Source organism: Melanerpes formicivorus, unplaced genomic scaffold, assembly GCF_026170545.1.
Source record: "Melanerpes formicivorus ecotype bairdi unplaced genomic scaffold, bMelFor1.0.p_v2 SCAF_12, whole genome shotgun sequence".
NCBI classification, from domain to species: Eukaryota; Metazoa; Chordata; class Aves; order Piciformes; family Picidae; genus Melanerpes; species Melanerpes formicivorus.
The window spans coordinates 9,558,784-9,584,737 of NW_027142364.1; the positions used below are offsets into that span (position 1 = coordinate 9,558,784).

General features: G+C 39.3%; 1 protein-coding gene across 1 annotated transcript; it reads right to left on the reverse strand.

Annotated features, from left to right (window-relative positions):
- On the reverse strand, positions 1-24,842 carry GRK7 (G protein-coupled receptor kinase 7). The gene is made up of 4 exons (XM_068145242.1): positions 21,207-24,842; positions 20,035-20,472; positions 4,701-4,972; positions 1-1,027 (listed from the first exon to the last, which is right to left on the reverse strand). The coding sequence occupies exons 1-4, from the start codon at positions 21,807-21,809 to the stop codon at positions 688-690; spliced, it is 1,653 nt and encodes a 550-aa protein (XP_068001343.1). The 5' UTR covers positions 21,810-24,842; the 3' UTR covers positions 1-687.
- Positions 24,843-25,954: the final 1,112 nt, after the last annotated feature.

Below are 25,954 nucleotides of genomic sequence, written 5' to 3' on the forward strand. Positions count from 1 at the left end.
TAATAATAAATAAATAAATGCTTTATTCAGTTAAATTGGTGCAAGCTTAACTTCACGCTGTTAAAATTACCTTTGAAAAGAGTTTGATCCTGCTGGCCCTATTTCCTAGTGAAATGTAGAGCCTTCTTTTATATTTTATGACAATTTGGACATATTACAATCAAACCATCCACAAGCTAACAGAAATTAAGAAAGCAACAGAGAGATTGGCTAACCAATAATATTCCAAGTTTGACATGGTGTATGAGCTCCATTGTCTAACTGAGATTATTACTTGAGAATTAAAAAAATCTTTCCTGAGAACTTTAGAACAAAGAGGAAGTGTTAGTAGAAACAGCAGAAAAAGCAACAAATCATTGTATTCAAAATAGTCGTCAGTCCTTTTCAGAATGTGGTGTCTCTTCACTCTATCACTTCTTTTTGTATTTCAGAATTTCTATCATCCTAAATTTCTCAGAGAAATATATGGTTCTTCATCGTGATAAATCTCCAATAAAACAAGAATATTATCTCCTTTGTTAGAACAAAGGAAAACGATATAGTCTATACAGCTGGTAGTCCTACATAGCCTGTCAATGTCATACTACACCGATGGTTCTTCTTAAACCGCCACACTGAGCTTCTGAAACAGCGTCAGAATGTGGAAAGTTCTGAGGTGGTTTCTATGTTTTGTTAACAATGTGGTATTTACAACAACAAACAAACTCCTGACTTAGCTTCACCTCCATTTGCGTAACCCCCCTCCACTCTGTTAGGATCATTCAGTTCTTCGAAGAGTCCTGTTTCAATAATTTCTTCCTGCCAGGGTATAGGGACAGCACCTGTTGCAAACTTTTTGAAGAACTTCTTATCTTTGTCATCAAACTCAATTCCCCGTATTTCAGAGAAGTCAGCAATGTCTGCAACATCTTTGGCATAAACAACTGATGGATCTGGCACAAACGGAGGGTCAATGAGGTTCGCCTCTAGCCTGTGGAAATTTATCGTTTTGAAGAAACTATGTTTTCTTGGGTCATCATCTTCATTTCTACAATAAAGCAGAAGTTTGTTAATCAGTATGATGTTTTGCTTTCAGAGAGATACAGGCATTGTCTGTGTTGTATACAGAAGAATACTTTAATAAAGGAGATTTTATATGTACGTATATATATACACACACACACACACACAGAGATGGATATTTAATGCAGTAACTGAAGAATGCTGTATTGCACAAGATAAGCAAACCAAGAAGAAGAAGATGACATCCTGATCCTCTTATCTGTTACTCTGCCTCTCAGTCCAGGCAAGGTACCATATAATAACTGCAGTGCTGCTTCTGGCAGAGCACTGAGACACCTGGATCCTAAGAGACACTTCAACCAGAAACGAAAATACAGTTGGACAGGGCTCACTGTCCAACAATGGAAATCCAATCATTGGCTCTATAGTAACTAGGATAAAAATACCTAGTAATACCTAAACCTAGAGACTGACTCTAAAGAGTGACTGAATAGCAATCTGTTGACAAGTGACATTTCTGGCTCTATCTTAATTCAGAGCAGATAAGCATTTACATCAGGAAACTCAAGTTATGTTGCTCTCATAAACACTCCCAGATTTTAAGCAAGAAATTCACAGGTATGACATTAGCAAAAGTATGTGTGCCACTGTCACAAACACAATCTTTTATTAATATTGTTAAAATGTGATAATAAAATCCAGAAGGGACTAAACTAATTGTGAATGCATATTTTAAGTGCAGCTTATGAAAAACAACTGCAGACCTCAGGGAGAACCTTTGCTGTACAAGAAACAGTGAGTCATCTTCCACTGTAGACCCACAGAGGGACTTGTAGGATATTCTGATGGTAAGAATAATCTGAGCCTCCTATGTGTGCTCATTAAAGCATGACCAAGGATCACAGCTTCTGAGTTGCACTTCTGGTGCCAAGGCATACACAGTTTGATTTTTGCACTCTAGGGAAAGGAACAGCAGAGAGAACCACTGTATTTCCTCCACCCATGCACTCTGTTTTAAATGTACCTATGGATATATCGGTCTTGAAAATGGTAACATGGGAAAGCAGATTTATCTGGTTTCTGGCCTCAGAAAATGGTAGTTGTGCACATGTTGCTTTTTTCTTTTCCCACTTCCTTCTAAAACCGTACGCTTAGCAAACTGTGAGCCCTCGTGTATTTCCAGACAACATTCCAGAACAAAATATATGCAAACTTTTGGCAAGCCTTTTTATCTTTGCAAAGTGTAGAAGCACCATAGAGAAGCAGCAGCTTTGTGGGACGATAGGAAAATCTTCCTTTTTTAAGACCTTACACCTTGTATGCAGAACAGCTTCTCTGGCTTGCCACTAATGCCTGTTCCTCAAATGCTGTCCTGCCACACTTCCACCTAGCCTTGGTGCTCTCCAGGCACAGCTGAGGTAAAATTATCAGCTGCCCTTTCCAACTCCCTGTGCCCCTGCTGCCTGGTTCTCCCAAGCTGGTTACCATCAGCCACTAACCACTGAACACAGCATGACCAGGATGCTAAATCACAGCCTGATGAACATTACCTGGGCTGCTGCCATCTAGGCACCCTGGGCAATGAAAAATGTATGTTTTCAACCCCAAAGAGCCATATGAGCACAATTATGAATGTATAGATTAAGCCAGCAGGGATCATCATCACCTCTGCCTACATATAGTTAAAATCATTTCCTACCTCAAGTAGCTAGTGATAACGAAGTACTTGAGTAGCTCTCCAGCCTGATGTGATTTATTTACATTTGCTGTTAGCCTGAAGTGCATTAGAGCTGCTGTTCAAATTAACTGGTGCCCTGGGATGCTAATGGGTTGGTAGTGCTGACAATCCTACTGGGCAGATGCACTCACAGAAATTTCACTTTATTTTGCTTTCTCTAACATAAGACAAGAAACACTAGAAGCTGGTGATGGCTCCAAAATAGACTGCTGCAGTCTTTCTCCTCCTGATGTATTTTCTGACACCACCAAACCCATACAAAGTTTGAAGACATCAAGCTACTGGAACGCCATCTACTGGAACCAGCTAAGGCACCTTCCAACTAGCTGGAGAAGGATTTGAGCTCTTCCTGTCTGAATTGCAAGTTTACATAACTTAAAGAGCAAACGAACTCATCTAAACTTGGTCAGTTTTGTATTCCTCCATGAAAATCCTGCATCACTTTGCAGGTTTGGAATTCAGAGATGTCAGTCTAGAAAAGCTTGAGGGGAGGAGAAAGGTCACGTATTTCCCAAGTCAGCCTGTAGCATTGAGTCTTCAGCAAAAGGGTGGAGTATTTGAAAAGGTCAGGTGTACAAATTAAAGCTGTCCTTGAGCAGCTTTAACTTATGCAACAGGCAGTTATATAGATAACCCAAGGTCTTGTTGTCCTTAGTAGAATTACAGTGCTAATCTTTACGTAAGGATGAGCTGTCCTGAATAGTATTGCCTTGTTTAACAGGTACATGCAGGCTCTTGCTCTGTATCAGGCCCACGCATGGTACACACCCTATCCTTTTTCTCCTGTAAGTATGGTACAGAAGAATAAAAACATCTTCAAGAGTAGAAAACTGAACATAATCTGTGCAACCATCATTCTGTGTACATTTCTCCCACCACTGAGAAATAATTTAACAGTAAGCAGACAGAATGACTGCAAATGATTCTCTTGGCAAAGAGAATGTGGTTACAGTAAATGAACAGCCTGTTGCTGGTTTGGCTCCAGACTTGCTGAATGAACTTGACCAATTCACTCAGGTTCTCTAAATGTCATTCTCTTCTACCCTGACATCTGTTTATGTCAGAAAATGCTGCAAGACTAAATGTCTCCATTAGAAATGGAGAAACGTCTCATTAGAAATACGCTAAATGATTTTTGCATACACACAGAGGGAGGGAACAGAGATATTACAAGGTTAATATTGTAACGTTTAGATTTCCCATTTTCTTTTTATTCATAGAATCATAGAATCAATAAGGTTGGAAAAGACCTCAAAGATCATCAAGTCCAACTTGAACATGTACTTGAAATTGCTGAGTCAGGGACACATCCATCAGTCACCATCAAAGCAAAGCCACTTCTGATGTCCCTGAAAAATGTTTGTTTTACAAGAATTTGTGCCCCAATATTTGTTTCTTCCCTTTTTCCCACGGGATAAGTCAGGAAGACAGAACCTCCACAAGAATTTTTGTAAGCACTTGAGTAAAGCAGAGGGGTTAAGGTCTTTTCAGTAAGAAGCCAATGATGTAGCCTTGCAAGGCTGTCTGCAGGGAAGAGAATCCACACTGCAGATTTGGAATTTTGCCCACATCATTCCAGTAAATGATACAGCCCAAGAGTCTGCATTCAGTCTGCATTAGCACAGATGCCAGGTATCTATCTGAACATCCTTTACCTTCAGGAAAGGTAAGATGCAAGAGAAATGGGCTGCCCCCTTCACCCAAAACTACAGACAGTTTAACCCAGAAACCACCAAGAAGAGAACTCCTGTCTGGGGTGAGGATGGACAATCACACTATTGCAAAACAAGTCCTTACTTCCCTATTTTCTTCAAGACTTTCCACCTCTCTTCCCAGAAGTGAAAAGGGAAATTTAATACTCTGTAGCTAGTCAAGACCTAATCTCATTTTCTGCAATATGTAAAATAATAATATTGCAGCTTTAATCTGGCTTTTACTGTGTTTGAGAAGTAAGGCATACCTGCTTCCTAAACGATTCTCTTTTTTCTTAGCCAAAAACAGCCGGCAAATATCTTTTGCTTCTTCTGTAAAGTTGGCATGTTCGAATTTCACCTCATCTTCCAGAGTTCTTCGTTTAACCTCATCCTTATTGACCTTTTCTTTGTAATCCTTGAATGGTGTTCGCCCAGCAACCATCTCATAAATACTACACCCCATAGCAAACCAGTCCACAGGATAGCAGTAATCTTCTTCCTTCAGGATTTCTGGAGCCATGTAACCATTTGTCCCAGCCTGTTGCAAACACAGAGACAGATTTACTATACAATGTCAGTAATGAAACAATTGCAGACAATTAAGCAGACTAGCCTATAATATTTCCAAAATGCCAGCAATACAATTGAAATATTTCATATCTAGAAACTTGGTACAGTTTATGTGCCTTTCATCTAGAAACTCCTTAAATGTGCTCTTATGTCTTAAATACGCCTTTCAAATGTGAAACATCTGTGCAATTCCTACTTAAAGGTGGATTCTTTTTAAATTAATGTTAAGCTTGCTTTCTTCTTCCCCATTAATTCTTTTTCAGTTGAAGACAGTGCTGTTCACTTTGTCCTATTGATGCAACCAGTAATCAGTTTTAAAAGATCCAAAAACAAAGACAAAAGGCAGACAAACAATCGCTGACTCCTTCCACATTCAGTGGTTATAACTGGTCCAAGACAGGCATCAGCTGCCAATAATAAAATACTCATCAAGCCCATAGCTGAGCTGCATGAGGAAGTTCTCATCCACACTCCCTGTTTGCTTCTAGAAGGAAGTCCTACAATCAAGGGCCAAGAAAAACTCTTAAAATCATTGTGAGAAAGTAAACCTATGAAAACAGTAAGTAGTAAATTATGTTCATCCAAGTGAAAGAGTTATTACTTCCTACCTGCATAAAGCTGTCTGAATAAAGACTACTAGACAGCACTAATGGATCCTTCCCTTGTAGAGGGGAATCTGCCTGCTTTGTTTCCAGGCCTACTCACTCCCCTTGGGGAACAGCATTCAAATAAGCTCCTGCTGCCTCTCTACAGGGAGCTAACTCATCTGGGAGGGAGGAGAGAGTGTCAGCATTTCTATGCACTGTAAGATGACTGAGCATGAGACTTCAATCACAAAAGCATTCGCTTAGTGGACCAAACATTTCCTGTTGCATCCAATGCTGTATCTTGTTCTGTATAGTAACCAGATTCAGCTAACAGTGATAATATGTCAGAAGTTGCTTGAACCTCTTTTATATCTTCTTGAAATACTAGGATTGATGTATTAGTAGCATTACAATTTTAGATGAAAAATCATGTCTGTGCAAAATTCCACTGAAAGAAGGACAGGCATTTTTACTGCCAGATGCATTAAGAGATTCACTGCAAAGCAAAAAAACCAAAAGGTAGCTAAAACCAGAGCTCAACTGAGCAAATGATACTTGTAAAAAGCACAGATCAAGAGATTAAAGTTATCTCATGGGGTTTTATGGGCTCCCTGGTTCAAACAGGACAGGGACTTGCTGGAGAGGGTAAGGAAAATGGCTATAAAGATGTTTAGGGGACTAGAGCATCTCTCTCATGAGTAAAGACTGAGAGAATGAAATCTTTTTAGTCTGCAAATGGGAAGACTGAGGGGGGAATCTCATAAACGCTTACCAATACTTAAAGGGTGGGTGTCAGGAGGATGGAACAGTGGTGCCCAGTGACAGGACAAGGCACAAACTTGAACATAAGAAGTTTCATCTAAACATGAGGCAGAACTTCTTTAATTTACGGGTGACAGAGCACTGAAACAAGCTGCCCACAGAGGTGATGGAATCTCCCTCTCTGGACACATTCCAAACCTGTCTGGATATGTTCCTGTGTGACCATCTCTAAGTATCATAGGGGGTACACTGGTCCTTTCCAACCCCTATTATTCTGTGATTCTGTGTTTGAGTAGCTCATCTAATTTTTGCATCTTTAGGCACAGTATTTGAAGGTCTTTTATAAGCTTTGGCTCATGCCACTACACATTATGGCTTAGACTGTACCATAAACAACACGTGCAAGAGGGAACATCTTAGCCTCAATTGCAACATCAGCCTAATGGACAGAAAAGCAAATCCATTTTGCTTCCCCTGTTTGTTTTTGTTTGTTTGTTTGTTTTAAATTTTCAGAGGTATAGAGTAAAATCCTCTGTTGGGTTAAAACCCAAGAATTATATGAGAAGAACAAAAATACCAGGCAATTTGAAAGCAAAAGAAAAGGTTACAGTTGTGCCTCTCAATCAACTCACAGAATTACAGAGGACTTGTATGGGCAGTGCAGCAGCTGACATCATTCCACAGGTAATTTGTACTGTTTGCAGTGAAGCTCTCCAAGTAAAAGTTAATACTGAGAGATATCCTGGCAGTACTACATTTTTATGTATGATTACTGCTCCATTCAGAAAGGGGGACAAGTGCTCAACTATGGATCACAGAACCCAGACCCATCCACCCTCAGAAGATCATGAAACCTGGAAGGGAGAGGAGGGGTTGAAAGCAACAGAGAAAGTTTGGTACAAAAGGATGCACATAGAGCTCACTGCCAGCTGGTGAACACAGACACTAAATAGACTTCTGGAATAATTTTTGTCTTTTTTTTTTCCCCCTTCTCTTTCTGTGAAGGAATAAACCTTCTTATCTTTACTCAGATGAAGCTGAGGCACTAATGCCTTTGGGAATTGCTGAGTCATATCATCATCAAAATGTACCCTGACAGCACAGTCTTTCTGGTAAGACATTAGTTTGCTGCAACTTAGCATCATCATTCGGGAAGGGAATCAATCTGACATGGAGAAGCCAGAATTCTGCAATCGTAAATAATGCATGGCAGCATCCTTCAGACTGGCTCTCTTTCCCTCCACTTGTGTTCTCTCTTACATAGCTGTTTTATTTCCAAATAAACAGTTGCCAAGCACCTTCAGCCTCTTTCATGTGCATTTTCCACATACTTGTCAGTTAAGTCACATCATACAGAAGAACACTATGCTTTGACATGGTACTCCTGTTTCTCAAGAACAAAGCCAAGACTATCATTGCAGATCATGAAGACTGCATGACCACAACGTAGAAATTAGAGATGGGCCAGCAACAGCTTCCCTTGAGACCAAAGTGAAAGACTACCGTGAACAAGGATTACTCCTCAAAATCCTACATTAGCAGCACTGAAATCTTCTGAGCTGTTCTTGAGCTGATCCAGCTCAAGCAGAGAGATGTCTATAAACATACCATTCCTCTGATCCACCAAGCACTCCACAGTTTTATGAGAGCTGTTTTTCTCACAGAATTTCATCAAAACTTGAACCTAATCTTAACAACCACTCTCTCCCAATCCTGACGCTGAGAAGCTTCAGAAGCAGGAATCCAAACCTAATCTCTTAACTTCAGACACACAAAATCCACTCAAACATTATAATTTCTGCAGAAACAAACACACTTCACAAGTAGTCAGCAGTGATATTTAAGAGGGAAGAAACACATAAACAAGCAAGGGGAAGAAAGACAAGTCTCTGCAATCTGGGGAAGAAAGATGATAAAGCCACAGACATTTGCTGTATTAGGGATCATACACACACACACACACAAAGATTAATTATTCAACCCCTGGAAGTGGAAGAACACACATCTTTCAAATGAAGATTTAATTTTATCTTTGGGCAGTAGACAGCAATAGAGAGAAGCCAAAATCTCAGATCCCTCCTCTAATCATTATGGAAAACCAGATGTCAAAAATCAGATCTTCTTTCGTGGTAAAAGATTCTGTGGTGACATGAAAAGCATCCTGAATGACTCAAGAGACATTTATTTAAGCATGTAAAATGGCAGCTTAGTGATAGGAGTTTTTAAACTGTACAACTGTGACTAGCAGTAGTGAGATCTGAGCACCAAAAGAGTAGAATGTTAGGTGGAGAATGTATTCACTGATTCCCAAAGCAGAAGTGAATCAAAGCCATGAGTGAAGTTACTCTTGACAGGTCAAATAAATATACTGTAAACTCTACTCAAATGTCAAAAGGGATAAAAAGGACAGAGAGCAAATTAATTCAAAGCTAACTGTGTTATTTTGGAGAAGGAGGTCTATTTACCATGAGCTGGTAATGAATATGTAATTCCATTAGAATTATCTGGCCATGAATAGATACCTCCAAGTAGGTCTGTCATGTCAAGCATGTCTGTCACTTGGTTTGTATGATTTTGTAGTTATTTCCACTGAACACTATTTAGAAATACATTCAAAAGTTATTAACCAAACCCCATATTTTCTTACTACATCTTATATTACATGGATAAATTATGCTCTTTTAATGGGAACAGGGAAAATTTAAAAACCCACATTCATCACTATCAGGTCTATACTACCAAGTTTAGGAAGGATGTTGACTTGCTGGAACGAGTCCAGAGAAGGGCAACGAAGTTGGTGAGGGGCTTGGAACACAAGCCCTATGAGGAGAGACTGAGGGAGCTGGGGCTGCTTAGCCTGGAGAGGAGGAGACTCAGGGGTGACCTTATTGCTCTCTACAACTACCTGAAGGGGGGCTGTAAACAGGCAGAGGTTGGTCTCTTCTCCCAGGCAGCCAGCACCAGAACAAGAGGACACAGTCTCAGGCTGCGCCAGGGGAAGTTCAGGCTGGAGGTCAGGAGGAAGTTTTACACAGAGAGAGTGATTGCCCATTGGAATGGGCTGCCTGGGGAGGTGGTGGAGTCGCCATCACTGGAGGTGTTCAGGAGGAGACTTGACAGGGTGCTTGGTTGCATGGTTTAGTTGATTAGGTGGTGTTGGATGATAGGTTGGACGCGATGATCTTGAAGGTCTCTTCCAACCTGGTTTATTCTATTCTATTCTAAGATGTGCATTGGACATTGACCAAGACCAAGTACATTGTTTTCTTTTTTCCTACAGGATTCCTGGTAAGACTAGGAACCATTTGACCATATGTGCCAATTGCTTGAGTCCTCTTTATAGTGACAGATAAGCACATGGAATTACCCATTCAGTGTACTGGAAGTGTTTAATGGGACACAACATGGCCTCCAGCTACGACTGGGTAGGTTTAGACTGGATGTTAGGAAAAAATTTTTCACAGAAAGAGTGGTCAGGCATTGGAATAGGCTGCCCAAGGAGGCTGCTGAGTCACCAACCCTGGATGTGTTTAAAGGTCATTTAGACATGGTACCTGGGGATATGGTTTAGGGGTGAACCTTGTAGAGTAGGGTTATTGGTTGGACTTGGTGATCCTGAGGGTCTTTTCCAACCTGAATGTTTCTGTGATTCTGTGAATAAAAACCCAAACCAAACCAAACAAAGTCCAAACATTAAAAAGGAGCCAAACAATGTTACACTACCCCACATTTTTCACAGAAGGCAGAAATCATATGCAAGTGCAGAGGCACAGGGCTTTTTGAAGTGTAGTTAGTGTAACACTAGTTATTTTCTGCATACTCTCCAGCTAACACTGTCTTTTGTGATGATGAGCAGGATGCCTTACTGGCACCTGCTGTTTGAAACACAAAAATAGTCATTACATTGCAGTTGATCACATTTTTACTAACTTGCTTTTCAAAAGGGTTAACAGAGCTACTTCTCCCTTTATTTCTCTATCTTGAGAGCTACCCAAAAATGCAATTTTTCAATAATCCTTTAAAATGTAATGACCAAATGTTGTCTTTGGACACATTAGTGATTAAATTCTGTTAAGTAGAATTGTTGCCTTGAATGTGGTTTGACAGGGCACAACAGAGATGACTCATCTGAAACTACACAACTTTTTCCTTTGTGAAACATGATCCTGTATAAATTTTTAAAAGGTCACATAATTATAATCTGTTAATAATACAAGGTGTGATCCTGAAGCGTACTTAGTTCCCAGTACAGTCCGCGGGCACTCGATACACCACAGCTTCAAGCAGAAGGAGGCCCACAGCAAGTGCACTCATCCATCCTATTCAAACTGCTGTCCCAAGATGGGAAGATCCCTTGAACACTGTTGTTATCCCAGCGTCTAGCAGATGCACAGGGAGAAAGAAACAGAACTCTCTGGAGCTTTCACCAGCACAGAAACAGACAAATGAGAAGAAATGGGATTTAGATCTCTTACCTTTTCCCACAGATCTCTGCAAAACAAACTCAATTGATACCACAAACCAAACAGTAAAGCAAATCAGAATGTCTATCTTTTGTTTGCCATGGCACAAGAACTGTTGAACAGAGGAAAAAAAAGCAAGCTGAGTTTAGCTCTATCAGCTGTATCCTGGGGCTTGGTCCTTCCTTCCTCCAAGGGGTGCCACTGCCTGCTTTGTTCTCTTGTCCAGCTGTTCCTCCACTCCTTCAGCAATGGCCTTAATAGACCCTGCAGGAATGCAGGAACAGACCACAGAAAATTCTTCTCTGCACACGAGCTAACAGGCCCTAAATGTAGAGAAGAACAACTGGTCTGCCTCTCTTACTCACTTTACAATCTTCATTTTTCTCCCAAAAGCCAATGTGAGGAGGAATGGAGGATAATTTCAGTGAGTCAGAGAACTGTAAGTCCTCCACACTTTCACACCACATGTGCGCACAGTAGCAAGGAACCAGATGATAAAATGATCAGGCAACAATATTTTAAAAGAAGATAAAATCAAATCTTATTCAAACAAAGATTTTAGCATCTTGTTAATGATTAGCAAGGGGAAGGACCTTACAGGATGCCTCATCATAAACTGACGGGCTGCTGATTCAGAAGAACACAAGGAGGACTGTTCAGAGTACCAGGAAAAGATAGTGAGTAAAATAGTATAAGACTTCAGGAGCTACAAAATTCAAGACCAAAGTGTTTTTCATTTTCACACAGGGACATAATTTTAACAGGGACAGCTGCTTTGACTTGGAAAAAAATCCACAAAGATAAAAGCACAAAAGGGATAAAACAAATTTCTGTTGCGTTAGGAAAATAAGGAGATAAAATTGCCTCTGGGTTCAAAGTAACTAACTGGGGCAATAAAAAACTCTACCACCATTTTTTCATCTTTTAAGGCTGGAGATCAGTAGTCATTGAAATCAAGGAAGTTGCACAAACGAAAAGAGAAAGCCACTCTGTGACAATTAAGGGCAGGCTGCCCCTATGCTCACACTTGGGAAGAGAAATAGACCCAGTTACAGCAGGGTTTTACAGTCTGATTTTCATATAACATAAATATAAAGGAATAAATGCTTAAAGGAAGGACAGTCCAGTAACTGGGCACCAAATTCAACTTCGGACTCTAGAGCTTCTTCATGCTTTCCTCCTGTGTTATCCCACCTAAGTCACTCTTTGCCTCAGACTCCTGCTGGAGATAGAACCTGCTAGCATGCCCAACTTGATGAGGTGTCATCAGAAGAAATATGCATTCATAGATGGTGAAGCAATCAGATATTACAGGGATGGAGCATATAGGACACTTGGTACAGACCTGTAACCACATAATTAGAAATCAAGAATTATCAGAATTCTCTGCTCTTCTGTAACATGATTTTCCCCTTAATTTCCCTGTAAATTTCTCCTGACCATTTCCCATCTATAATGTAGGAATAGTAATACTTTATTTCAGAGATGTTAATGGCTTATTCTTTCATGAGTACAGGATATTCTATAAACAATACTAACAAGAGAGAAAACTCTACATCTACTTAGTATGGTCAGTATTTTATGAAGCTCTTTATAAGGAATGCAAACAGACTACCAGTGTATGTGTAGGTGGCTTTCCCAAAAAGGGGATGTTGAAGAGACACTTTGTTCAGTTCCAGTGTGACTGTGGGGACAAGACTGTGAGGTGGCCTGAGAAGGGTATTTGCCCTCCAGTGTAGGGACAGCACCTGTAAGTTAAGCATTGTGCATAGAATCATAGCATCATTTTGGTTTGAAAAGACCTTCAAGGACACAAATTCCAATCTTCATCTAACTCTGCCAAGGCTGGTGCTAAACCATGTCCCTCAGCACCACATCTCTGTATCTTTTAAACACCTCCAGGGATGGGGATTCAACCACCTCCTGTCTATCACTGAAATTCACAGGATTTCATCCACCTTAGCTTTTGGGACAATGTCTAATGTTGGAAGTACAATACTTTTACATGTAAATCAAGTTAGATGGGTACTGGTTGCATCAAATCAAAGGCCCATAGGGCCTGTCTGTCATACTGTCTGTAAATTGAACACAAAATGGATACATAGGAAAGACTATAAGAACCTGGTCTGCACATTGATACTTCTCTAATACTTTCCTAGACTTCAATTGTTTGCAGCTCAAGGCTTTGGGACACAGAGACAGCTTCTCACACAAAGTTGTCTTCCATCAGTGTCCATGCCTCCTGAACCTAGATGAAGTCTTAGACCCTGTAAGACCTTGAGTACTGGGTTCAGCTCTGAGACCCTCACTACAATAAAGATGTTTGTGTTCAGAGAAAGGCAACAAGGCTGGTGAAGGGTCTGGAGAACAGGTCTTGTGAGGAGCAGCTGAGGGAACTGGGGCTGCTCAGTCCAGAGGAGGCTGAAAGGGGATCTTATTGCTCTCTACAACTACCTGAAAGGAGGTAGTTCTCTTCTCCCAAGTAAACTAATGGTAGGAGGAGAGGAAATGGCCTCAAGCTGTAATGATTGGACTCAATGATCTTAGAGGCCTTCTCCAACTGAAATAATTCTATGATTCTACGCACCAGGGGAGGGTTAGGTTGGATAATACAAAACCCTCTTTTATAGAAAGAGTGATCTGGCATTGGAACAGGCTGCCCAGGGAGGTGGTGGAGTCACCATCACTGGAGGCGTTCAAAAAACATGTAGACATGGCAGTTCAGGACATGATTTAGTGAGCATGGTGGTGCTGGGTTGATAGTTAAGAGTTGAGAATCTTAAAGGTCTTTTCCCATCAAAATGATTCCAGGATTCTTATACCTTTTGCAAAGGACTCCTGCAGCTTAACTACATATTGTGTTAAGAGCCTCCTCCATTTATTTTGAGCTTGCTGCCTTTCACTAGATTTTAAACTTGAAAAATAGGCAAAACTAAGCCCATTATTGTCTGTAATTTCAGGATTTTATTTTGTCTCCATAAAGAGTCGTTAGACATTTGTTAAAATTTACTGCCCATCACAGTAAACACATGTGGTCCAATAAGCACAGAACTACTACATTTCTCACTCTCCCAGAGCTTACAGTTCCTGCAATACTACTTCTGGTCAAAGCTGCTAAATCAACAATTTAAAGAATGATATTGTCAGCTAAATGTTGCCTTTCTTACTCAATAAAATAAACACCATCTTTGACAATGGTGAACCAACAAGTACCCCACTAGATGATTTACCTAAGAGGTCATTCTAGAATGCATATTATTTTTCTCTAATAAATAGTCTCAAGACACAAAAGGACCGAACAGTAATATTTATTACTTTAAATAGCATTTTTCATGTTCAAAGAGCTTAATTTAGCTTTCTACCAGTTCTAGGCACTTGGTAAATAATATTGTCTCTTCATTTTGTTAGAACATGCTATAGCATTTATTACCTGTCAGATTAAACTGAATTAAGAATGAGGTTGAAAGTCATGCAGAAACCTCTTAAAGGGGTTCAATGTCTTTTCCCATAGAATGGAATAGAATAAACCAGGTTGGAAGAGACCTTCGAGATCATCGTGTCCAACCTATCATCCAACACCACCCAACCAACTAAACCATGCAACCAAGCACCCTGTCAAGTCTCCTCCTGAACACCTCCACTGATGGCGACTCCACCACCTCCCCGGGCAGCCCATTCCAATGGGCAATCACTCTCTCTGTGTAAAACTTCCTCCTGACCTCATACAGAAGACTGTGTCTCATGGGTGGCACACCCTGCACAGGAAAAGCATTTCATGAGGCACATTGCATTCTCACGATTTTACATGACTACAGTATTTTTTCTCCCACCTCCAAAACTGCAGGAGGCAGAATCATCCCATGCAATAATTTTTGCTCCCTTCAATCTCATGACCATGACATTCATAGTGGATAAAGTTGCATTCTGTAAAGCCTATGCTTCAGATAAGAAAAAAAATCTGAAACACCTGTCCTGATGATGCACTTCATAACAACAGTGATTAGCAATATTTTTAGGAGCAAAGTTCTCTTAGTGAAACATCATCAGCTGTCACTGTCAACCTTGAAAGTGCATAAGTAGAATGGTGGGTTTGAAACCATAAAATAGCAGGAAGTCACTCTAATCCTGATCAAATGCAGGGCTGTCTTTTTTTAAAGTGCAAAGAAAGAATAAATTTTTAGAGAATCTTATCCAACAAGAATGCCATGTGATAATGACTAAAGGTCAACTGTAGAATAGCTTGCTGAGTTATTTTTTATTTCACAAGTCTAAACCCTCCTCCCACTTCTCAACTGCCTTGAAATTAAACTGCAAGTTTCAGGAACATCTAAATAGATTTCTTTCTGTTTTCCTAAGAAATAGAATCTTACAATAAACAAACATACAGAAGGGCAAAAGGACATTTTGAGTAAGATTTTAACCAAAACATGTTTTTCTTATTAAAATATTATTATGTCCTTCAAACATATAAAACATAACCCAGGAAAACGGTGAAGAAGCCTGAAACCTCTGAAGATATGAATGCACTTTAATAAATACTACAAAAATATGTTTATCTTATTTTTCACAGTTATTATGTCAATATTTAAGCTCTCTACCTCATGAGAATCTGCATAAAAGCACTTTCACTATTTACATGGGACAGCTGTTTAGCACAAAAGCTGTACCCAGTAGGGGCAGAAAGTTCTTCCCAAAATAAGCAGCAAATATGCACTGACTTCTGGTAAAACTGAATTAAGTCCTCTGTATTTCCATATGGAGAGGATATGAGGGATCTAAACAGAAGAACATGCTCGCTTTTCTCACAACCATTCCCAGGGAATTAAGTATTGTCTTAGATCTTTTGGTTAAGGGCAGAAGTATTTGACTCACAGACAACAAATTACTTTTGAATTGTATGAGAAAAAGCTGCAGAGCCTTCAAGACAAAAGACGCCAGGTCACACTGTTCAAGTGGAGAAACCTGGGGGGAGGTTCCTCATTTCTGCCATATGCAAAAATAACTAGTTCCAGAATTGACCAAATACCTAACTAGACAAAATATTTTGCCTGTACACATTCCATCTTTGCACTTTCCCCTTATTTCCTTTTTCAATTATAGAAGACAAAATTAAGATCACCATTTAAAAAGCTGTAATTTTAATATACAATCTAAGTATGACAGAACAGATGCTAAAGGCACATTGATACAAAAAGCCATAATGATGTTTCCTAAATTCTTGAGTAATTCTATTATCACTGGCAAAGAGTCTATTTCTGTTTCCAGTACTGTCAGTAAGAACTCTGCCTGACTAAGTATGCATAGACACACTGCTGGCTAAAGTGCACAGGTACATGTGTGTAGCATGAGAAAAGCCCACATAATCCACGGTTGTTCAGTAGCTTTCAACTGCCTTCTCCTTTTATTTCTAACACTGCTATTGTTCAGACTTGTGTACTTTATTGTTTTTTTTTTATTTCTCTATTCTAAACCAGCCAACATTTCACAAATACAAATCTGTATACCTTAGTGCAAAGTTTTCTAAAGTCTGTAATTATGACTGTACCAATTACAGCTAGATGATTGTATTTGTTGCTTTAGCAACTGAAAAAGGGAGAAAACTAAGGCTGGGTTTCCAACTCTTTCTAGACCTTGGTAAGTACCACTTCTGAAAGGAGGATATCTTGATTTATAATAGTTATGGACAATGGGTATTGAGCACACAAATATTTCTCAAAAGGAGTAAATGTAGTGATAATACTTATAAAGGCTACAAAAGCTACTTCTTCACTTATATGAGTATTAAAACTATCAGCTGCACAATGCTTTTTGTACAGCAAAAGGACATGCAAGTATTTAAGAAGACCACTTTAAAGTCACCCTTCTAAAGTAAAAAACCCACCACCTTCCATCCATAAAGAAAATCAACTTTGGTTGATAAGCAGTATATAAGCATCATAGTTTCGTAGAAATCTTCACTGAAAACTTGGAAAAGGTCTAAAACAGGAACTTGTTAACTAGCTTATCACATGTGCCATGTGATAACCTAATCACTTAACAAGATTTACAGAGGGGATTTATGGGTCCTCCAACTGATGTATGGGTGATGTGCATTTGTACATGAGAGGCTAGGCATTTTTTTCGATGCTTTGAGAGCAGAACAGTTTGATCTTTACTGGCTTGTACACTCAGGAGAGGTGGACAAAACTTTGAGAATGCACTGAAATATGGGTATTTATTGCAATCTCTAATAAAATAAATACACAGATAAATCCTTATATTACATACTATTTAGCCATGTATAAGGAACAATGAAAGTCATCATATGATGTTTCTACTTCATAATATATAGCAAAAAAAAAAAACCTGTTGCTTTATTTCACGATGATGCTTTAAGAAACATTTTTGTACCAGTATAGCCAGAGTCAAACACATGGAGATGAATGTTTTTTAAGCAGATGCCTGAGATAGATGTCTACTCCACATTTGTTTACTTGGATCCTCCTGATATATAAAGGGTATGGAAAAGTTCTCTGGTTTAGTTTGCTTATTCACAAGGAAGAGCACTTAATACCTGAAGAACTAGAGAGATCGTGAAGAGATTAGCACTCAGGAAGAAAAACTTGCATCACTGAAAGAGATTTCTAAATAGCTGTTGAAAATCCTCGTTTATTTTACTTCAGCATCACTTTAGTTCACACCTGCAGAAAACATTTTGGAGGGAATTGCTCTGGTTTTAGAAAGGTCTCCTAAGAGTATGAGGATCTCCATACTCAATGCATACAGTCTTGTAATAAAGGTAGCTTTACTGAATACAAGGATAGCTTGCTTTGGAATGGCACTTCAGAAAAACAAGGAATTCAACAATTGCTGCTACTTACATTTCTCTGGCAAAACCCAAGGAACAACAGAAAAGACCAAGCAACTCCAGCTCACAAACTTTCAATAGACAGCAGATAAAAAACCCCAAACTTTAAGAAAATAGCACCTTACAGAAAGGCCACAAGAGATGTAATTCTAGAAATCACTTCTACCTTGCCTTTCAGAAATCAACTATTTTAATTCTTCATAATGTGTGTCAGACTGGCTAAGTAACATTTATCTTACAGATGAAATAAACCCCAGAATCACAGAACGACCATTCACTGTACCAGACAGCTAAACCATGGGTTCATTTGGCACTAGGGATATTACTTAATGACTTTCAATCAATAGAATGACTTATGAGCATGATTAAAGCAAAGTCACGCATTATTCTCATAGTGGAATAGAAGAGTACTTTGAGTATGATACTGAAGAACCAGGTCATAAGAGAGGCCTACAGGGTTATGAGGCTGTGAAGTCAGAAGTTTTGGAGATAGGAATGAAGATGAATGTATCACACACTGAGTGTATTGCAACATCCATCAAAACAGAAGGATTCCTTGCAAATGGATAAATACATTACAATGAAAAGGTTTTATATTAGAGATCAGTAGTATTGTCCCATAAATTGTCAGTTTAGATCATCATCCAAAATCTAGAAACAGCATTATGATGTTAGGCACTTCACTTGGAGATACAGTGCAATACAGATTTGGCCTGGTTCAACTGATCAAATATCATTCACTGAAACTACCTTGGAACCATTTACGTTATTGGGGTGAAAAAACCCCAGACTTATACAAATATCTTCCCTCAACAGAAGTGAACAACAGAAGAAAAATCATTATAGTGACTTGATGACTGTCACAAAGTGAGGAGGAAACACTGCCTTATTCACCACCGCTTTGAGATGCTATCCTAAATACCAAGAAAGGGGTTAGACATGTCTAAATACATGCTTTCATTCTGTGTTTTTGTTTGCTTGTTTTTTCTGCCAAACCCCACACATTTACAAGCATGAAAAGTGCCCATGTACAAAAAGATTTTTCCTGCTCACAACTGCATGCATCTATAACCTCCAAAGAAGACTAAGATTTATAGCTGTGGGTTCACTGATCAAAATGCCACCTTCACAAACAACACAACATTCCACTTCCCTTAAGTTCTGTGTTAAAATCTGCCTCAGCTTTCACAGAAATGTTTATTTTTGTATCTAAAACACAAAATCCAGTCCCATTCTAAAATAATTTCCTATTTAAAAATTAAATCAATTTCCAAATGTTCTTTCTCTGAGAACTGAAAACACTCATAGCACAAGCTTTTTTGATTTCCAGGAAAATAAACAGCCTTCAAACAAAAAAATTACTACCAAAGGTAAAAACATCAAAAGACCTGTGTATTTCAGGCATGGTGCAAAAGGTTATCCTCTCTTCTACTGACTTTGTATGGAGTAACTTGAAAGAGTTGGGAAGTTTAACATAAGCCAGTTAGACCAGTTTAGAATGCTGTTTCATTTCAGACACATTTCAGACTTACAGAATCACAGAAGCATCAGGGTTGGAAGGGATTTCAAGGATCATCTAGTTCCAACTCCCCTGCCATGGGCAGGAACACTTTCCATTCTTTACATATATATATATATATATCTTTAAACTCCTGACACCTTGGGAGAAACATGCTTTTTTCCTAGTTCAGCTACATGAATACATCTTTCTTGTGTAAACCTCAAGGCGTTTTTACAAATCTAGGTTCGTCTAGGATGACCAAAGGCACAACTGAAGTGCTGCAGAGTCTGATTTACAGAGCAAAACTCAGCCATCATCCATATCTTGTTCCTATATATGCACACATTTAGAGATTGTCTTCAAGTCTGCTCACTTTTTCAGGAACTCCCTTCTGGGGGGAGGAGGGAGGGTTGGAAGGAGTTTATTGTGCAGCACCATGAACACCTGCAATACAATCAGTAGCACCATTTAAGAGTTACCTGGAAGAAATTTTCTTCTAGGAGCAAAAACTGAATACAGAAAGAGTCTTATCTTTGCTGCTCAAACAAACAAGTACTTGGTTAAACCTCTGTGCACTATTGCTCAAGACATCTGTGTTAGCCTCCCTAAAACAACCGGTTCAAGAGTTTTCCTTAAGATAAACAATTGGTCAATTCCACTGTTTCTATGTAAGAGAAATTATTTTACTACATATAGCGTCTAGAGAGTTAATTAACCAAATCTTCTTACCACATCTCTCTTAGAATGAAATGACCATGTAAGGTCTTTAGCAAAGAGCAAATCCCAGGGAATTAAGTCTTGGACTCATAATGCATTACAAATAGAACAGCTTCCTTTCCCACCGCCCGTGTTCAGTGAATTTGTACTTACCCTCTGAGTGATGCTTTTTCCCTCTTTGACTTGTACTGCCAATCCGAGATCAGACAGTCTACAATTACCATTATCATCCAGTAGGACATTTTCTGGTTTCATGTCCCGGTACACAATCTTGATGGAATGGAGATGCAGAATCCCACAGGTGATCTGAGCAGAGTAAAAGATGACCCTCTTCATCTCCAAACCCCTTTCTCCCACATTGTAGATGTGATACTTCAGATCCCCTCCATTCATGAGGCTCATGACAAGACACAGATGGCTTTTGCTCTCATAGGCATAAGCTAGTGTGACTATGAAGGGGCTGTTGACCTTCTCCAGGATCTCTTTCTCTAGCAGTGCCATCTTCTCACCTCCTTTCTTTTTCAATCTTTTCTTATCCAGTTTCTTGCAGGCGTACATTTTGCCAGTATTTTTCACTTGGATGGCACAAACCTAGAGAAGCAAGGTGTATGAAGAAATGGAGGAATTTTACACTTACAGACTGGAGTATCAAGGACAGTAATACACAGGACATGGGGAACCTCATGTCTATTACTAGTTGCTGATGCTAGCTTTCCTGGCAGAATATATTAGCTGAGAAAAAAAGAGTTAAAAACAAGCGAATAATCTGTTCCGGACTGGTGGTGGACCTTATGCAAAGTTCTTGAGGATGCCACTTTTAGCCATGTATTACCAAGTAAAATGAATGAGAACCCATTCTCTGACCATTGTGGCATATACCTCTTGCATTTATATAGCTAAACTCTCTTCCATTTCAAAAAAGGTAGCCTCATTAATACTGTGTTTTGGGAACAGATCCTGATCTGTGCTATACCCCAAAGTGCACCAAAAATTATCTAGAAGTGTGTGAGCCAGAACTGACTAAAGCAGTGCCAAGGAGTGGACCAATAATTAACTCCATGGACAGCAATGCAAGCATTACAAAAGAAGCCTTTTTGTTTTATCAGCCTAGATAAAAAAAATTTAGAGTAGCTCCTCACTAGCAGGCATCTGGAGACTATCACAGTACAGAGAACAGCCTCATTTCTAGGAAACAGACAATCTGAAGCAAGTTTTGCAGAACCTTAGACAATTTCTTAATCCATTGCCAAGTTCCTCTTTGCAAACCCACCTGGTGGTCTTGAAAGGGAAGGGGCAACCCATATCCTTAAAAGCACAGCTCTTACCTCTCCAAAGCCACCTTTGCCCAGCACTCGGAACTCGTAGAAGTATTTCTCGGTTACCGGCTGCTTCTCAAAAACTTTCCATTGTATGAATTTGTCAAAGAAGGGGCTGGTCTGGAAGTCCTGAAAGGGTTTGTCTTTAAGAAAGACTTTGGTTTCCTCCTTGGCCAACTGTATGACATTCTCATAGTCTTTCTCAGTAGCTGCCTGGCATTTGCTGGACAAATCAGAGCTCAGGAAAGCCAAAGAATTTTTGGAACCCGCCTTAAGAAAATTGGTGATCATATTCTCCATGGTACTGCTCTTGACATTGTCCTCTGCCAGCTCCCAGTTTGACACCTCATCCAGGAAGTCCCTAGCTACCATATATTCTGGCACGGTCTCTAAGAAGTCTCTAAAGAATTTCTTGCCAATGGGCTGCTGCTCACAGATGTTGTCGTAATCGGCAACCATGGACTGTCTGACCTCTCCGCATTGTTCAATCTTGGGCAGCGAGAGGCTTTTACGTCTCTTTTGCATCTCCTTGGTGTCTCCCTCTCCACTCTTCCTTGCTTGCAGGTAGGCCGTGTTGGCAATCAGGTTGTCAAGCCCCCCCATGTCACACATCTTGGCAAGCTCTTGGGGTGGTCAAGACAAAATGAGTAACTGGCCCAGATGTTGTGCTGTAGCTGGTCTGCACTTCTCCCAGCTAGTGGTGTGTGTGGCTCCTGAAAACCACCAGAGAGACTAACTGCTTTTGCATTAAATACTTCTCAAGGATTTTCACTAAGTACCTTTAGGTATATGCACCATTTGTGGAAAGTGACTGGTAAGAGGTTTCTCTGTAAGAAGCTTTGAGTTTGCTATGTATAGCTGAGAGATGACATCCTAGGCATGCATTTCAGCTGGTGTTTTTCAGAACGAGCCCTGATGACCTTTAAAGGTACCAAGATTTCCTCTATGTGCACTGTCCCTGGCTGCTGAGAACATAAGAGATTCCTCGCTGCAACACCTGTACACTCCAAACTCAGCAGTACACTGGCCACAGTTAATGAGACAGCCTTGTATCTCCACGCTCAACACACAAGAGTGTGATGTATGAAGAATTATGTAAATTGGGATTCACTCTAATAAAAAGCTTTTATTATAAATCTGCCATGTCTGAACAGAAGCTGACATAGACAAACACCAACCACTGAGCTTTAAATTACCAAAAATTCAGTGCTTTGGGCATCCACACTTCCAAAACTCAAGTCAACATCTATGACCCTAAGCACCCCACTGTGCAAACCTTGATGCCTCAGGTGGCTCTGTCTGAGCGCATTACATGCAACGGCTAAGACCTGCTGCTGGTCTAAAAATAACAATCCCTATGTAGGAAAAAAATGGTACAATTCTTGCTTCATCCCCTTCCCACAGAAAAAGGAAAAAACACTTCAACTGACCAGCCAAAGCTTGCCAAGACAAGCAAGCTTTGTGGCCTCCATTTACTTTCCCTGCTAAGCTATATGACAGCAAGTGGCAGGATGAAAGGATGGCAAAAGCATATGGCTGAAGTGACATCAGCAAAGGGATAAAGCTTATTATCAAGTGAATGCAAATTCCACCTGACTTACTGGCTACCTACCAGAAGTCTGTGTCTCATTCCCTCCCCCCCAAGTAATAAAAATCACATGCAACACTTACTAGGCTACAGCCCCCTTCTGCTGTGGGGTCATGTGATTTGGCTGCTAAAAATTTCTTTAAATATTAGGAAGATATTGTGGGAGGAAGAAAAGCAGTTCCACAATTCTTCCAGTAGCAATGAGATCAAGCTGTACTTGAGATCAAGTTTCCTTTCCTCTTTTTCTTCACTCAGAGCAAGCTTAAGTGTTCATCACAAACACTACACATTAGCAGTAAGAACAGACACCTCTCAGACACCCTGTAGTAAGTGCTAAGCCTTTCTTGGCTGTTTTTGTCACTACTATTATGTAATATTTTTTGTTTACATGTTTAATTCTCTCAGCACTGAATCCATCTGACATAAACTCATACTTCTGCTCTACAAAATGGCATGAGAGGAGTGGTTTTCCCACTGTGATTACAAGGGCCACCCATCACAAACTGCTGTTATGTGCATGAGAACACAGTGCACTCTAAAGTAGAGCATCTGAAAGTCTGGTTTGTACAGCAATTGCTAACTCTGCCAGGTGAAAGCAAGCATGGAGCAGGAGACTGCATGAAGGGCTAAATCATGCAATCAATCAGTAAATAAGCAGAACTGGAAAAGATCAAAGACAGGCAGAATTCTGTTGGTGGCTTTCTTGAAAATGGCACCCACAGCAACATATGCCTACAGTATCCTGGGTACAGAGAGGCAAGAAAGGAGGTAATAAAAGCTTTAATTTCAAGTCCTAGCATTCATCAAGGTCATTTTCACATTCAGCAAGTATGCCACCACAGCTCAAACAGCAGAAGTACAAATGGCTGGTAGCTGGGGACTAAAGAGTGAACTCAAGCTTATACCAACTATCGATATACTCATGTCTAAGGAAACAAAAAAACCAAACCCTCTGATTTTTATCTGGATAAGAAAGACACATTAGCAGTTCCAAAGATCATTCTGCTTTGTTAATTACAATTGTTCCCAGTTCCTACAGAACATAAACTTGCCCTAAGAGAACTGAAATTCATAAAAAGCAGAGGGAAACAATACAGTCTTTGGACACACACACTACTCCAGTCACTTTTCAGAGAACGCTCTTAGCTAGATTTGCTGAATTATCCAAATCTGCCCTGCATTCATTAAACAACAGGGCAAAGTAGACAGCAATAATCTATTAGTCAATAATAGCTATTTAAGTTAGTTTTACCAACTCATAAGACAATCTGTTTCAGGGAGAAACAAAACAGATTCATTTTGCATGTACAAGAAAAACTCATGACTAAAAATGGGTACTTATATAGAAATACACTAATGGAGTATCAGGGTATGATTCAGAACAGAAGAAATTTTCTCTGGTGTGAAGCTCACAGAAAGACTGGGACAAGATAATCTCTAAATGAATTTTAAGTCCTGCCTGTTTTCTCTAATTACCCCATGTTCTAGGGGAACTTCTAATTACGGGTTAACAAGACACTTATGATACACAAATATCAGCTGCTTCGATTTCAACATTAATTTTCCTAACACTGCATCTGTGTTTGAGTGGGCATCTTGGAAAACTATTCTACAATTTTAATTCTCAGTTAATGTTAAGACCAGTTAAGACCAGGCTGGACGAGGCTCTGGCCAGCCTGATCTAGTGTGGGGTGTTCCTGCCCACGGCAAGGGGGTTGGAACTAGATGATCCTTGTGGTCCCTTCCAACCCTGAATGATACTATGATACTATGTTGTCACATATTTGGTGTGAACTGAAAACATGGTGAAAATTACTTTGACTCCTCCCACATTCACCTAAAAAACCAAAGCAAAATGAACAAAGAAGTCCTCTGATGGGACTAGATAGAACTAAGAAATGTCAGAGGGTGAAGCCTGGCACCAATTTCTGGCAGAGAAAAGAGGTGGTAGATAAGATATAGTTTAACTTTGACAGCTAAAAATTATTTCCACATCCAACCAGGTTTTCTTTTGCAATCATTTTAGCAACAATCCTTTTACACAAAACAGAAATATTCCACAACAATATAAATGCTATAGACACTTCAATTCTTTTGCAATCATTTTAGCAACAATCCTTTTACACAAAACAGAAATACTCCACAACAATATAAATGCTATAGACACTTCAATTCTTTTGCAATCATTTTAGCAACAATCCTTTTACACAAACAGAAATACTCCACAACAGTGTAAATGCTATAGACACTTCAATTACTACTGTAAATCCTTGTATTTGTTTTCAAGACACGCATTACGTGGGATAATAGACAATGTGATAGACTGTAACAGTGACACTGAGGATTTTTTTTATCTCAGTGTGTAAAGAGACAAACAACTGCATTAAAAAAAATACAAAACATTTTTAAAACAAGATTACAAGTATTAAACAAATACACAGTAAAATCTGCATGTATGCCTGATTACACAAAGGCTGCCATTGGAACCACTTTATACAGTGAAGATAAACCTCTTTAAATACACTTAAAAAGAACTAGATAGAAATACATCTGATGAGAAATGCATTTAAGATCATAATTTTGAGGGCAATAATAATATGGACATATATTGCTTTAATTTCACCCAGGTTTATTAACCATTTTATTAAGCCTGAATTTGTTACAGACTTCAGCAGTAATTCAACCTCTCTGTTACATATATTAAAACTCCCCCTCCTCTCACCAGTGTACGTTCTGATTAATAGTAACTACTTTGCATGTTCAGGGAAATGACAGAGGCAAACACTTAAATATTTGCAAGAAAAAAAAAATAGTATCACAATTCATAGGAAGATTCCCACAAAAATGAAACAATGCTTTTCCCATTTCAGTATTTGCAATCTATTGTAACCCATAAAACGATGATACAGAAATGCCTACTTACTGAATCCTCATGAAGCCACAATTTAAAATTGTATCTGTTTTGTTAGCCTTCTGTATTAGTCATCTAACCAGAGAGACTGGTTATGCCCCCAGTTAAACAAACATGTGTCTTTGTACCAAAAGCCTCTTTGTTAAGAATGCATCTGCAATCTTTAACAGAAATATAAGTTAAAAAACTATTAATGTCCATAAATTTTAATACTATGGTTGTAGAAACCATGTATAGAATATAAGAGAGCAACAGACT

What these genes read in the sequence shown, in the direction of transcription:
- GRK7 (XM_068145242.1), bottom strand. Translation starts at nt 21,809, where the DNA reads ATGTGTGACATGGGGGGGCTTGACAACCTGATTGCCAACACGGCCTAC. An exon ending in GAAAAAGCATCACTCAGAGG is followed by an intron (nt 4,973 to 20,034) that starts GTAAGTACAAAT and finishes TGTTTGCAACAG; the next exon opens with GCTGGGACAAATGGTTACAT. An exon ending in GAGAATCGTTTAGGAAGCAG is followed by an intron (nt 1,028 to 4,700) that starts GTATGCCTTACT and finishes GCTTTATTGTAG; the next exon opens with AAATGAAGATGATGACCCAA.